The sequence below is a fragment of the Salvelinus alpinus genome, chromosome 6, assembly GCF_045679555.1.
Source record: "Salvelinus alpinus chromosome 6, SLU_Salpinus.1, whole genome shotgun sequence".
Classification (NCBI taxonomy): Eukaryota; Metazoa; Chordata; class Actinopteri; order Salmoniformes; family Salmonidae; genus Salvelinus; species Salvelinus alpinus.
Genome location: NC_092091.1, coordinates 73,045,025 through 73,060,096, shown reverse-complemented (window position 1 = coordinate 73,060,096; position 15,072 = coordinate 73,045,025). Strand labels below are relative to the sequence as shown.

The window sequence follows — 15,072 nt, the reverse complement described above, 5'->3', positions numbered from 1 at the left end:
AACAGAGCCAAGAGACGGTATAGAATCACTGGCTGAAGTAGAGGAACTGTCGGGGAGTCGGTAGCCTAAATAATTGCATGAGATGAGTTCAATTGGATATAAAACGTACAATTAAACAATGTCACCAAAGATATATAATTACTCTCTCCTAATTTTCTATTTAATATTCCTAACTTAACACTTACATCTAAGAAAAACTACACATTGTAAATAAATGCTTTTGTCTTTTTTAGAAAATAAATGCATTCTTTAATAGCTCAATGTGATTCAAAATAATGTAAGCAAATGCTTCTACCATGTATGTCCAAGTCAGTTATCACTCTCGCTGTGAGGAGAGGTGTTGGAGGCAGTTCATGAATCGGCGCGGGGTGTCCCACTCTGAGCCAAAGTGCTGAGCATCTCATTGTCAGACGACAGCGCAGCCAGATGTGCGGCCAACTCTCTCTGCTTTGCCTCAACAACGTCCTCCCGAACAGACAGCATTATCTCTGCGACGAGTCTTTTGGATGAGTCTATATTAAAGATAGACTCCTTGTCTGAGCTGTCCACCGCTCTTAATGAATAAAAAATACATTTAATTTGTGCAGCGCTTTTCATAACAGAGTTCTCAAAGCTCTACGAAAGCTCTACAAAAATAAAAAAAAATTGAATCAAGGCTGTTCAAATATCAACAGTGGGCTAGGTGTTAAAAAGCTTTTCAGATTAGGACTATGAGAAAGACAGTATTACCTGGGACTCTGGAGTTGAGAATTCTCCCTCGAATGATGATGGACTGGTCGATCGCATTGTCTCAGTTGGGAAATGAAAAGCATCCCTGCAAACTGTGTAAATGTGCATCTTTTTGGGGGGCTCCTCTGGAACCTTCCTAAGGCGAAGCACTGGGCGCCGTGGCAGCCTCACCTTTGGCTTTCCCTCTGGAGGAGTAGGGACGAGGCCAGAGACATTGAAGACTGATTTGGAAGAGGTCAGGAGGGATTTGGACAGACTGTCTTCTTCGTCTGTGGAGGAAATCCTTTGGGCCTCTTTGTCAATAGGGATATCGGATCGACTGGAGGGAAACTCCAATGAGCTCCGACAGTTGCTCATGGCATAAAGTGAGGATGATGCAGAGACATCCTTTTGCAACTGTGTCAGTTTCAATTCTGTGCCGTATGAAACTTCCTTTGAGGTTGAAGTAGGCACACCAATTACGGCGAGAGAGTCAATGCTTCTACTGAGGTGAGTAGCATTTTCAATGTCTTCAGGATTCTTCAAAGCATCAAGGTAGGACATTGACAGGCATCCTTTGACGGGCATGCAATTGACTGGGGATGCTGGTTTTGAAGTAATTACCTTCTGAAGATCAAGGTCTTCCTGTGAGGATATTGCACCAGCGCTCCGTCTGAGGAAACCATCCTCATCCAGTAGGTCATCACAGACAGTGTCCATGAGGCCTGAGGCAATATATTTTATCTTCAGGGATGACATCCAGATCCCTGGATATCCCTCAAAAGCTTCAGTTGAGTAAGATGCTACATCATCTAGGTCAGGCTGGAGTCCAGCCACATTAGGAACAAATGGTGTGTTGCTTGCCTTGAGAGAGGTTCCCATACCACCCAAAATGTTGCTGACAGCATTGATGGCAGTCTGGCTTGCCTTGGGGGAAATCATCCTGTTGGGAGAATCTTGTCTAATCATATTGATTATTTTAGTGTTGACCTGCTCCAGAACTTTGATGATTTGGTCTTTGGCAGTAGACTGTAGTTTGGGGGTAAGTGAAATGGCATCTACGTTGGCAGTCATCATCTCACTGGCTTTCCCGGTCAGCTGACAAGCCTGGTCTTTACTGAGTTTTCTGGATACACTTTTCAACATATCCTCAATAATTTCTTTCTCTGAGCAGTCCTCACTTTTGAGGTTCACCGATCCAAATTGAGGCAAAGAGACAGAATGTCTTACCTCATTCCTCACAGATTGGGCCAGGGTTTCTTTGAAAGGTTCTGTGCTAATTTGGTCCAGAACTCCATCCACAAGGGTGACATAGAGGTTAGGGAAAGAGGTGCTTCTGGTGGCCTGGTGAGCTTTCCTTCTAGGGGATGAGTTAAAGACATAACTTACTCTAATGACTCTTTTTTCATCCGTATTCTTCTCACCTGGAGATATGAGCGCTGTGTCTTGGATCAAAATTGGCTTTACCTCATGGTCTTCAATCTTTACTGCGAGGACCTGTGATTTTGTGTGGCGTTCATCAAATCCAGACAGGCTGCTCTGAATTGGTCCAGGAACAACAACATTTGATGTACCTTGTTCAGGATCGTCATGTAGTAGGGCTAGTGGCTGGTCGTCTAAAATCATTTCACTGCACATATCGATGGCATCTTCCACTAAATCATCAGCGATCAACTCAACTTTTGCAGAGGCCATTGATTTCGCTGGGTGCTCGCCTGTTGCCTCAGACAGCATTCCTTCCATATCTGCTCTGGAAGTAGTACAAGAACATGGAACACTGGCCATCACAGTTGTCTCCATGTCACCCAGAAGACTGCTCACAGCATTGATGGCTGTTCGGCTTACCTTTGGAGATAGAATCAGAATAATTTATCGCCATGCAACAAATGCAGTGGTGTAAAGTACTTAAGTAAAAATACTTTAAAGTACTACTTCAGTAGTTTATTTGGGTATCTGTACTTCACTATTTATATATTTTTGACAACTTTTACTTCACTACATTCCTCATGAAAATAAAGTACTTTTTACTCCATACATTTTCTCTGTCATCCAAAAGTACTCATTACATTTTGAATGCTTAGCAGGACAGGAAAATAGTCCAATTCACACATTTATCAAGAGAACATCCCTGGCAGACTCACTAAATACACATGCTTCATTTGTAAGTGTTGGAGTGTGCTCCTGGCTATCTGTAATTTAAAATTACAAAAAAAATGGTGCTGTCTGGTTTGCTTAATATAAGGAATTTGAAATGATTTATACTTTTACTTTTGATTCTTAGATATATTTAAAACCAAATACTTTTATACTTTTACTTAAGTAGTATCTTACTGGGTGACTCATTTTTACTTGAGTCATTTTCTATTAAGGTATCTTCACTTTTACTCAAATATGACAATTGGGTACTTTTTCCACCACTGAACAAATGATACTAGGAATTTATCTTGGTGTTGCAAATAGAAGCATCCCCATCAACAATCACATCAACAATCAATCAGATCACCATCAACACAGATAAAACATCAACACAAATACATTAAGAACACCTGCTCTTTCTATGACATAGACTGACCAGGTGAATCCAGGTGAAAGCTATGATCCCTTATGGATATCACCTGTTAATTCCACTTCAAATCAGTGTAGATGAAGGGGAGGAGACAGGTTAAAGAAGGATTTTTAAGCACTGGGACCATGTGTGTGCCATTTAAATGGTGAATGGGCAAGACAAAACATTGAATTGCCTTTGAACGGGGTATAGTAGTAGGTGCCAGGCACACCAGCTTGTGTCAAGAACTGCAACGCTCCTAGGTTTTTCACGCTCAACAGTTCCAAGAATAGTCCACAACCCAATGGACATCCAGCCAACTTGACACAACTGTGGGAAGCATTGGAGTCAACATGGGCCACCATCCCTGTGGAATGCTTTCGACACCACTCAATATTAGATTAGGAAGGTGTTCCTAATGCTTAGTATACTCAGTGTACATGACCTCCCTTGTAGGAAAAGTGTCATGGCATCACACAGCACATATAAATGTTGCATACAACATTACACAGTACATACAACATTAATATATTTACTTACTTCTGGGGATAGACATCTCTTGGGAGAACCCTTCTTGATCTTGACAACAAAATTTGTCTTGACCTCCTGGAAAACTTTCTGTATCAGTTGTGCTGCAGCAGATTCTAGTCTGTAGATCTCTTCTTCATCTGTAGCCTCTTCAGCCACGGTGCTAGAGCTTGTTCCTCCGCACTGTCGGGATACTTCCTTCAGCATATCCTCTAGCATTTTCCTCTCAAAGTAATTATCAATTTGAAGGTTCAACAATCCACATTCAGGCATAGAAAGGGTGCGTCTCACCTCATTCTTCACTGATTGGGCCAGATTGTCTTTGAAGGGTTCTGTGCTGAAGTGGTCCATAACTGCATCCACAACAAGTCCATACAGGTTGGGAAGAGAAGCGCTTCTGGTGGCTGCATTTTCTTTCTTCACCTTGTGCAAGAGAATAGGCTTTGAAACAACTTCTTCAGTATTGACTGAGGGGACAGAAAGGACGTTGTCTGTTTCACTGGTGTTTCCATTCTCTACTCTTTTTTCTTTGCATTCTACAGGGGTTGTGGTATCCGTCTCCTGGGACGAGGTTGATGCAGCTGCGGAGGCCTCTGAGCTGCTTGTCTTACTGTTGTTTTCTGCAGCCTCTGAAGTGTCAGATGAAAACACCATTCCATAACTGGGAGAGTTGGATAAAGATGAGATCACTGGCTCCGAGGGAAGTATTTCCAGAGTCAGGGAAAGAGCTTTTTCATCTCTTTCACCCTGAAGCTCAGGAAAAGCCAGCTCGAATAGGATGCTGTCATATGCAGTGCTAATAAGGTCACAGGCGACACCTTCTAGTTTTGAACAGGAATCTCGGCGATTCTCGGGGTCTGCCTTTTTTAATGCAGTCAATGCAGGTGGCTGAATGTTTGTTATACCTGAGGTGCCTTCTTCAGCATCACAGTCTAGTGCAAGCTCTTCAATGTTTTCCTCATTTAATAAGTTTCTAATGTCTTCCAAAACATTGCTTACCACATCAATGGCTGTTTGGCTGGCCTTTGCAGAGACAACTCTGAATTGGGTAGGGGAGTCTTCTCGGATCATTACGATAACCTGCTCCTGGACTTCCTCCAGAACGTCAGTGATCAACGTTGTCACATAGGTGTTTATGTCTTCTCCGTTGGCCATCCGCTCCTCTGGTTCTGGATCATCTGCTTGAGCATTGGGTTTGATTGTGTTTCCCCCACGGAGTCTGCAGGCAGGTTCATTGCTAGGATTGGCCGCTCGAGAGACGCACTTCAACACATCGTAAGCGATTCTGGCACTCAGAGCCCTTTGTGCCGCTGGTGTAGACCCTGGAATCGTCAGTTTAACCTCATCCCTGATTGACTCCGCCAGCTGCTTCCTGACAAGCTTGGAGCCTAAGTGGTCGAGGATGACAGATTTCAGCTGAGCTCTGTCTGGGATGCTTTGTCCCTTGATGGCTTTGAAGATCCTAAAAACAGGTTCTTGGAAACCCTTCAGCGGTGCCAGACCATCCAGGCATGGTCTCCTCTGGAGTGGTGCAAGGCTTGGTCTCCTCTGTAGCATGGCTGGCTTTTCCTTAGATTTCCCTATTAATAACACACACACATTTAAAAAATGTGATTTAATTTAGCATTCACTGGCTATGAACATACTGATATTTCGTAATGAAATTATGGTTCTTTAGTAAGGAAATGTTCTTACCTGACAGAGAAACTGTTTTCTTTACAGTTTTGGAGTGAGCAGGTTTGAGAGCAGGCTGAGCAGATGCTATAATAGATTATTTTTTGTTTAAATACAAAATACGATATGATATACAGCACAACACATTCAACTGCTCCTTGTAGGTTGCATTTGGCATAGTCATTTAAACATTGCTTAACTGTGTGATGAATTCAAATTAAATCTTACCTGGTTTTTCAAATATTTCTTCCAGCAGCTTATTTGGTTTGATAGAGGCCTCTCTCAACCTCTCAAACTCCTGGAGGTTTTTCAACTCCTCTTCCATTATCCTCAACTGAAGAGCCTGTTTTTGTTCCATAATGCACATTTTCTGTGAAGAACATAGTCCACAAATAGCAACTTAGCATCCACAAAAGTTGAGGTAAAATGATTTCTTAATTTTCATGATTTATTCAAACTTGAAAATAATTGTGGGTAGTTTTGTGAAGTATGATGAAAGTGTGACATTTGTACCTTTCTGATGCGCTTTTCTTTGGCCTCTTTCATATACTTGGCCTTGTTCAAATCGTGCCTCACATCCTTTTCAATGAGTTTCAGCCTGGATCGCTCCTTAGAAACCCAATCCTCTTTAAACTCTCTATCTTGGTCATACAACGCAGTTTGCAGGCCATATTTCGGTCCCCTGTCCCCATCAATACATTAAACAGATGAGTCATGACATTGCCAACACAGAGTAGGCCTATATAACTCTACTTTATTACCTCATGCACTTCTTGCCTACCTGGAACCAATGGTTGACTGCAGATGCTTCAGGTTCTGTGCTCCTTTATTCAGTAAGTACTCTATCATATCTTCCAGGGTAACGTCCTTAGATATATGGCCTTCCTCTTGCAACTGAACCATTCTCAGTATCTGTTCCTTCTTAAATAGGATAAATACAATTTTTGTACATTTTAAACACTTATCTACCTAATAAAATACATGTTACATTGTTTTTAGAGTGATGAATGATCATTTCAGATTTTCTCGTGAAAATAACATGTGTGATCTTCACAGAAGTTCACATTTTAAGAACGCAGTCATACTGCCCACATACCAACTTTTTGCTGTACGTTTTATGATGGTCAGTCTTGACCGTATCCAGGTAATGTTTGTATGTGTTATACTCCTTTAATGAGCATACAACCTTGAGAAGAGAGAGAATCAAAATGTTTCCTGCTATAATAGTCCTGGAGTTAACTATCGGTAAAGCTTACAGTCTTCTACTACACTGTTCAGAAACAATAATATTAACTTCAAACTTACGTTGTCCTCTTTAGTGATGAAGTTTCGCTTCTTTAACTTCTCATGCATTTCCTTCTGATGGTAGTATTCATTGAGGTTTGGGTCATGCAAACTGTTGTACGTCGGCCTCATAATGTGACAGTTTGGGTCACTGAGGTTGAAATCAGATGTAGGCTGATACAACTGAAGGAACAAGGATATAAACAAAAAAAAGAAACATTCTACTGGATCCTTCTTCCATTCTAAAGCACCACTCTACTGGACCCTTCTTCTATTCTACTGCACCATTCTACTGGACCCTTCTTCTATTCTACTGCACCATTCTACTGGACCCTTCTTCTATTCTACTGCACCATTCTACTGGACCCTTCTTCTATTCTACTGCACCATTCTATTGTATGCATGTTCTTTTAAAAAATGTTATACTGTATCCTGTTAAATATATGTTCTGCTTACCTTTTTACCCAGGCTGGCTCTATGAAATTTAAAGGCGACCCCAGGTAGGACCGGAAGCTTTGTCATGGCAGGCAATCTGCTGCTCACTGACGGCTTTGTTTCTATCATGATCTGAGGAGGCTTCCCTTTCAGTGGACGAGTTTGCTTCTCTGGTCGCGAGGGTATCTGACACAGGGGCTTTGAGGTCTTCTCCTGAAAACAGCAACATAGCAATAATGTATTTCTTACAAATTCACTTGTGATAGTTCATCCGACCATTATGACATGGCGGCGAGCCTGATATGTCATCATAGGTTGACGCCCAATGAACTACTGTTGCCATAGCCTGAGTGCCAGTCTATTTGTTTTTTATATCAACTCCCTGCCACTCACTGTCATGCCAAATATGATTTTTGGCTCAGCTATAAGAGCAATGAAGTTGACAAGAGCACAAACAGATCTGGGCCCAGGCTACTGTTGCCACAGAGATTCTAATTATGTGACCTGTGTCTGACCAGTAGCGGTGCATGTGTAAAATCACTGGGGAAGCTGTGGGAGTAAATGGTACATATAGGGACAGATATAAATTTGTACATCAGACCACAGGAGGAGAAGGCGACACATAGGCGCATAGGACAGCTGGACACACTAATGTTAGAGGGACACATAGTCTGCTGATCCTAATAAGGGTAAACATACCAAAGAGCACACCAAGCTAAACATAAGTACGAAGGCCAAAGACATAGGCCCATAGGATAGACGGACATATATTATTTTTAGGACAAGAAGGGGTCCTGCCACCATTATAACCTAACTGAAAGCAGATATGGGCGTTATTGGGCGTGAACAAGCAGGAAGCTTAAACTGAAAGATAATGGTGGCAGATGGACTAAGGGAAGGAACTTCATTTGCATGTGGGATGGACTCATTTGATGTATGTGTATAAGAACAGAGCCAGTGCTTATGGAAGTTGGTCTTTTCCGCGGACTGACACGGCTTCTGATATTTTGTATTAAAAGCCTTTATTGAATTCACAAGTTCTTGTAAGTGTTATATTTGTAATACGATTTTCCACGACAAAGCCAAGACAGTAAAAAAGCCATATTACAACCTATGTTGTGATATTTGCTCTTTATACAACGGCTGGATCTAATCCTGAATGCTGATTGGTTTAAAGCTAATTCCAGCCGGTGTCTATTCCACAAATTACCACCGGCTAAATCTATGATGTTAAAATGCCTATTTACTCTGTTCCATCTGACTGCGTAATCCACTGTCTCGTCAGTCCAGGCAGGGAAGTTAAAACTTGATCTCCACTGTAAAAAGCATCTAGACATTATTTAACAATTATTTTATACTAACAGTGAGTTTTCAACAGCAGAGATTTGTATAAACCTTGCTGTCTGTCTCTCCGACATTTGCAACATTGTTTCAATATTCACATTTCATCTCCAACTGTCCCATAGTAATGAACGTGTAGGGGTCGGGTTTTGGGACGAGAGAGAGAGGCAGACAGCATTTCACAGCCAAGCAAAATCACGAATCGGCTGGCATGATTTTTATGGATATATACAAAGAAATGTCAAGTGAAAAAAGGTAAAATGAAACTAAGTGCAGGTAGTTTGCAGGCTTTCCAGCTTCAGTTTGAAGTTATTGTGTTAGCTGTGTTGTTGGCTAGCTCCTCTGAACAACAGTGTCCTAAGAACAGAACAGATGGCGCCGACAGATATGGCAGCTCTGCCTCTAGCTCCTAAGCAACTTTGCAGTATTTTTTGTGTGTGTGTTATTTGTTACATTATTAGCCCAGAAAATGTTTTGTGTTATTAGATGCAGCCGGAAAGAACTTTTGGATATCAGAACGGCGGTACCTCACTTTTCGGAATTGGATCCTTTGTTCATACCCCCCAGGGCAATTTAACTTATTCCAGAGGCTGCTCCAAAACACTGCCGGCGGAGAAGAGGTATTTGGAGTGGACTTCTAGTCCGACTGTGGAGGCGTGCACACCATCCACCGCTTCAGAGTATATTACTGGCTAATGTTCAGTCTCTGGATAATAAAGTAGACGAGCTCAAGGCGAGGATCTCCTTCCAGAGAGACATCAGGCATTGTGACATACTCTGTTTTACGGAAACATGGCTCTCTCGGGATGTACTGTCCCCGTCCATACAGCCATCTGGGTTCTCAGTACATCGCACCGACAGGAATAAAGAACTCTCCGGGAAGAAGAAAGGCGGGGATGTATGTTTCATGATTAACCACTCATGGTGTGATTGATATAACATACAGAAACTCAAGTCCTTTTGTTCACCCGACCTAGAATACCTCACAATGAAATGCCGACCATATTACCTCCCAAGAGAATATTCTTTGGTTAGTCACAGCCGTGTATATTCCCCCTCAAGCCGATACCACGATGGCCCTGAAAGAACTACACTTGACTTTATTCAAACTGGAAACTACAGATCCTGAGGCCGCATTTATTGTAGCTGTGGATTTTAAGAAAGCAAATGAGGAAAACGTTACTGAAGTTCTACCAACACATTGACTGTGGTCAATATTCCTCCTCAAGCAGATACCACGCCAGCCCTCAAAGAACAACACTGGACTTTATGCAAACTGGAAACCACATATCCTAAGGCCGCATTTATTGTAGCTGGGGATTTTAACAAAGCAAATTTCAGGAAAACGCTATCAAAGTTCTACCAATACATTGACTGTAGTACTCGCGCTGGTAAAACATTGGACCACTGCTACTCAACTTTTCGAAATGCCTAGAAGGCCCTCCCCCGCCCTTCCTTCGGCAAATCTGATCACGACTCCATTTTGCTCCTCCCTTCCTATAGGCAGAAACTCAAACAGGACGTATCCGTGCTAAGGTCTATTCAATGCTGTTCTGACCAATCGGAATCCATGCTTCAAGATTCAAACCCACGCTTTTAGTTTGTTTTCATAGGCTACCTGGCTAAAATTTGTGCTGTCCTAACTTCCTCGCATTTGGCAACAATGAACCAATTATTTTAGCTAGCTAGTTAATGTGAGTCTACTAGGCTACATATTGAACTTCAATCGTCTCAGGCCAGTGGCCTGAATTTATGGTTAGATCAGAATTGCCGTTATAATCATTGGCCTGTACAGAGAATTAAGTCAAAACCTCAAGTCCAAATCCCTATCTCCATCACCTCAAGTCCAAATCCCCATCTCCATCCATGCCTCAGGAAAGGGCCGATTTAGCAAACTAGCTACTGCAAGACATCAACACAAGAAGACTAGAAATCAACACCTTTTTCTGACAATGATGACGTTTTGCTCAGGATGTGATTTGATTGGTGTGAAGCCAAATCGGCCTCCCTTGGGGGGCATTTTGCTGCACCAGGACAACCCACAGTTGAGCTCAGCTCAATGCTGATTGGCCAAAAAAATCTAAAAATCTATCAGATTCAGCCACTTGCGAATTTACGGAAAATTATGATAACACAGAGACAAAAGAGAAATTATTTTATATTTTTATTGGTCAAATATTTGGGAAAGCCTGGCTTCCCTTGGCATCTATGAATACATGCCACTGTGTCTGAGTTTGAACTGGAGTCATCTGCATGCCACAAGACTGTGTTAGCCCACTGCTGAGCGAATGCCTAGGCTCTAGCTCAAGTATTAGGCAAGGTTATTCTGTTCACGGAACCACCGCTACACTTCACCCCTCCCCTGACCTCCTCTCACAACACCCCAGTAGCTGATAGACATCAACTGTGCGATCAAGGTCCAATGGCACCAATGAGACTGACTGTGATTGAACCCAGATCATATCCACACCACAAGACTGAGGGGATTAGTTTATGTGGCCCGGGTTACCTCGGTGGGAGGAGTTTGAACTGGGTGAAAAGTGATTGCATTCGTTTTGGAACCGCACCGCCTCCCGGGGGTGAGCCAGGTGCCCCGCTCTGGCCGAAGGCGAAGTCGGCTCAAAACAAAAGTGACGTAATTATTAAGCTCATGGAGTGATGAGTAGGATTATGTGTTTTCACATGCAAAAGTGATTGCTTTGATAAAAACGCTTTATCTGCCTTCCCAATGAAAACTAGTTTGAAAATTCAAACATCTATTTTATGCAAAAGAGATGTGTTTCTGGAAGATGCACGATGCTGCCTTGTTGACAACATGACCGACTGGCGCAGATTACTGTTGTATTGAGAAGGGTGCTCCTTCCTCCCTGCTTTCACCCAATGATGTGACTGGCCATTGCCTGGTTCAATCTGGGCCAGCGTAATAGAACTCCCTCACTGTGTGTGTTTGCCAGAGGGTTGTTGCCAGGGGTCAGATCCATAGGATGTCCCAAGGATACCGCCTAGCATCAACCATGAGACTGACTGGGTTTGAACCGAGGTCAATCTGCATGTCACAAGACTGTGTTAGCCCACTGAGCTTAAATCTAGGCATTAGCTCAGACAGATAACACACATTTCAGGCAAGGTTACTCATCACACAAGAATAGTTCACTTTGTAGTCCTTTGTAGCTCAGTTCAGAGCATGGGACTTGTAAACTTTGATGACAATTAGGCTTGATTCACATAGTTCTACTGTTTATGTTCAGACTTCATATTATTGGAGTACACAATCGTCTATTTTACCTTTTCAATTACACAATACTTAGGCTAGACAATTGTTTACAAGTTTAGCAAAATGCAAAGGTGAAAGCAAAAGTGTTTACCTGACAGCTTTTAAAAACGTCGTTCTCCATTGCACAGCATGACAGGAAAGAGCTAAATGCCTCTGAACATGATTATTTGTCAATACATATGCATCATAATGTAGTGAGAATACTGTACCGTCTGTGACGCAACGCATTGGCATATCCGAAATTCCATTGATTATACCACATGTATTGGATTCACATTGTTTAATTTTTCCCTTCTAAATCTGTTGGATAAAAAAAGTAAGGGTCAATGTATATAATGAACGATTTAGGCCTATCAATAAAGATATTTTACATGAAAAACTGGGCTATACATTTCATTGTGTCAAAGCAAATTACTAAAGTTACACCGAATTTACACACAAAAACAAAAAAAGATTTATGATAGCAATGTACCAACTCAAAGCGGTAAGGATTTAACTGAAGAGGCAGACGAGTCGATTTCTGATGGATGAAACAGATTCCGCATTTAATTATCCAAGTCGTAACGGGCATTCCGAGTGTTTTCGGTGACTGGTATCATTTAATTTTGCTCCCAACGGGCTTTTCGTTCAGTAGTTCTTAGGAATTGACCTAAAACTATGATAAAATTGTCAATATATAATTTAAATCGTAAAAATGTGCCTACCAGATCGTGAAATTTGAGTTCAAATACATTTTTACCTGACCAGATTATTAGATGGCCTGCAAAAACAAATTGAGAAAGAAATGTAATGCACTGAAAAAATGAGCGCGAACTAGACTGAGGCTCCTCACTAGATTGTTCCTGCACTGAGCAATTACCATCTTCAGTGAATATTTTTATAATTTGTCAGCAGATAATCGATGTCTGGATTCTGGGGCTCAAAAAGCAATAACAGTAGGCTATGCAAATCAGAAAGCCAAATTAAGGGCTCTTTCACAGCTGCAATTCGGTTCCCGACGTTCACCAAAAAGAGCCGTTCAAAGAGTCGTTCGTTCGCGAATGTTCTACCACTACAACAAAGCAAGATGTCTGAAGTTGTGGAGCTCCAGAAACTAAAGGTTGTTAACCCGTTTTAGCTTAGTTTGAAACGTCTAATACCGGTATTATATTTTGGGGAAATCAAGTATTGTATGTTGTTAGCTATCTTTACTTTGTAAATCATGATCTAGCACCCTGGGGATCTTCGGACACAGAGTCGTAGGTAGCTAACTAGCAGATGCTAGCGGACAGGACGGAAATAGTCCATGCTTGCTGCACGGTGTAGCTAGCTAACAAGGCATTTTGACGTTTGAGATATCCACGCGTGTATTGGGTTGGGGTGGCTTTGTTATTCAAAGAGGGCCAAAGTTTGCTCTGCACCTGCTGTGAAGTTGGCAACTGACATCAGCGCATGCGCGACTACAAGTGAATGAATGAATGAAATTGTACAGGATGTTTGGCCTAACGTTCAAGCACTTCGCTGTTGGGCAGTAACATTTGAATTGCAAAAATTGCCATTTAGTAGGAAATCATCTCAAATGTAGTCTAATCGGTAATCTACACTCATGTCTCTCCCACAGCTTGCTGAACTGAAGCATGAGTGTGAAACCAGGGGTCTAGATGTGAAGGGCAACAAAGTGGAACTGATCACACGACTACAGGCTTCTCTGGAGGAACATGGTGAGCATGCAATAATGTATGGACTAAATACACATGGGGTCAGGTTCCCATACTCTAATAAATCCTGGTGCTGTTTCCAATCAATCAAATGTATTTATACAGCCCTTTTACATCAGCTGATATCAAATCAGCCGATGTCAATCAAATCAAATTTTATTGGGCGCATACACAAATAGCAGATGTTATTGGGGATGTAGCAGAATGCTTGTGTTCCTAGCTCCAACAGTGCAGTAATATCTAACGACACACAAATCTAAAAGTATGAAAGTGTAATTAAGAAATATAGAAATATTAGGATGAGCCATGTTGGAGTTGAGTGTGTGTGTGATGGGATTTATGGCCAGTGTGGATATAATACGTAGTATATCTGAAGAATACGTGAATAGAATAGTATATGTACAGCAATAGTTGAATAGCATGGCCTTGACTAGAATACAGGATATACATATGAAATGGGGAAAATGGTATTAAACATGTATTAAAGTGACCAGTGTTCCATGTCTATGTACATGGGGCATCAGCCTCTAAGGTGCAGGGATGAGTAACCGGGTGATAGCCAGCTAGTGACTAAGTTCAGGGCAGGATACTGGGTGGAGGCCGGCTAGTGATGGCTATTTAAGTCTGATTGTCTTGAGATAGAAGCTGTTTTTCAGTCTCTTGGTCCCAGTTTGGATGCACCTGTACTAACCTCGCCTTCTGGATGATAGTAGGGTGAACAATCCGTGGCTCATTTGGCTGAGGTCCTTGATTATGTAATTGGCCTTCCTGTGACACTGGGTGCTGTAGATATCCTGAAGGGCAGGCAGTGTGATATGTTGGGCTGACCGCACCACCCTCTGGATAGCCCTGCGGTTGTGTACGGTGCAGTTGCCGTACCAGGCAATGCTACAGCCCGACAAGATGTAGGCAATGATACAGCCTGACAAGATGCTCTCAATGGTGCATAGGTAAAAATGTGAGGGTCTTAGAGGGCAAATTTCTTCAACCTCCTGTTGCGCCTTGTTCACCACATCGTCTGTATGGGTGGACCATTTCAGATTGTCAGTGATGTGTATGTTGAGGAACTTTAAGCTTTTCACCTTCTCCACTGCGGCCCCGTCGATGTGGATGGGTGCGTGCTCCCTCTGCTCTCTCCTGAAGCCACGATCAGCTCCTTCGTTTTGTTGAGGTTATTTTCCTAGCACCACTCCGCCAAGGCACTCACCTCCTTCCTGTAGGCTGTCTCGTCATTTAGGAATGAATGGAATTCTACAGTATTTCAATTAAATGACATGTATTTAAGTATTCTGTAGTGGGGACATAGATTTCAGTAATCTCTAAAAAATTATACTTCAGGGAAAAAATGGTTTTGTATGTTTAGCTCACATAATATAATTTAAAAGTATGCATTAAGGTGTCTGTAATATGATAAACGTGTCACAAACAAATGTAGTCATTAATAAATGTATTTCTATTGCTTCCAAAATATATTTTACAATATAATAACATGCCTTATTAGTCATCTAGTATAGCCTATATATAAATCATTGGTGATTACAGAGTCACGTGTGAAAACTCGTGCTAATAAGTGAATAGCCATCTTA

The 15,072-nt window shown here is 41.9% G+C and overlaps 1 protein-coding gene and 2 long non-coding RNA genes across 5 annotated transcripts in view; 1 reads left to right on the top strand and 2 right to left on the bottom strand.

The window, feature by feature from the left end:
• Positions 1–708: 708 nt before the first annotated feature.
• On the bottom strand, positions 709–6,358 carry LOC139579753 (fap1 adhesin-like). The gene is made up of 6 exons (XM_071408573.1): positions 6,237–6,358; positions 5,969–6,137; positions 5,684–5,825; positions 5,477–5,542; positions 3,794–5,361; positions 709–2,553 (listed from the first exon to the last, which is right to left on the bottom strand). Exons 1-6 carry the CDS (start codon positions 6,356–6,358, stop codon positions 709–711), a joined length of 3,912 nt encoding a protein of 1,303 aa, XP_071264674.1.
• Positions 6,359–6,407: 49 nt separating this feature from the next.
• Positions 6,408–7,591, bottom strand: LOC139579303 (uncharacterized). Its single transcript, XR_011675725.1, has 3 exons — positions 7,196–7,591; positions 6,761–6,922; positions 6,408–6,641 (listed from the first exon to the last, which is right to left on the bottom strand). It is a non-coding gene; the product is annotated as an uncharacterized lncRNA (long non-coding RNA).
• Positions 7,592–12,756: 5,165 nt separating this feature from the next.
• LOC139579302 (uncharacterized) overlaps positions 12,757–15,072 on the top strand; it is a 5,762-nt gene continuing 3,446 nt past the window's right edge. For all 3 annotated transcript variants that reach the window (XR_011675722.1, XR_011675723.1, XR_011675724.1), the window contains exons 1-2: positions 12,757–12,888; positions 13,390–13,489. This is a non-coding gene — a long non-coding RNA (uncharacterized lncRNA). The remainder of the gene's footprint in view (positions 12,889–13,389; positions 13,490–15,072) is intronic.

What these genes read in the sequence shown, in the direction of transcription:
- LOC139579753 (XM_071408573.1), bottom strand. Translation starts at nt 6,358, where the DNA reads ATGGTTCAGTTGCAAGAGGAAGGCCATATATCTAAGGACGTTACCCTG. An exon ending in AGAAATATTTGAAAAACCAG is followed by an intron (nt 5,543 to 5,683) that starts GTAAGATTTAAT and finishes AATCTATTATAG; the next exon opens with CATCTGCTCAGCCTGCTCTC. An exon ending in AGAGATGTCTATCCCCAGAA is followed by an intron (nt 2,554 to 3,793) that starts GTAAGTAAATAT and finishes CTATCTCCAAAG; the next exon opens with GTAAGCCGAACAGCCATCAA.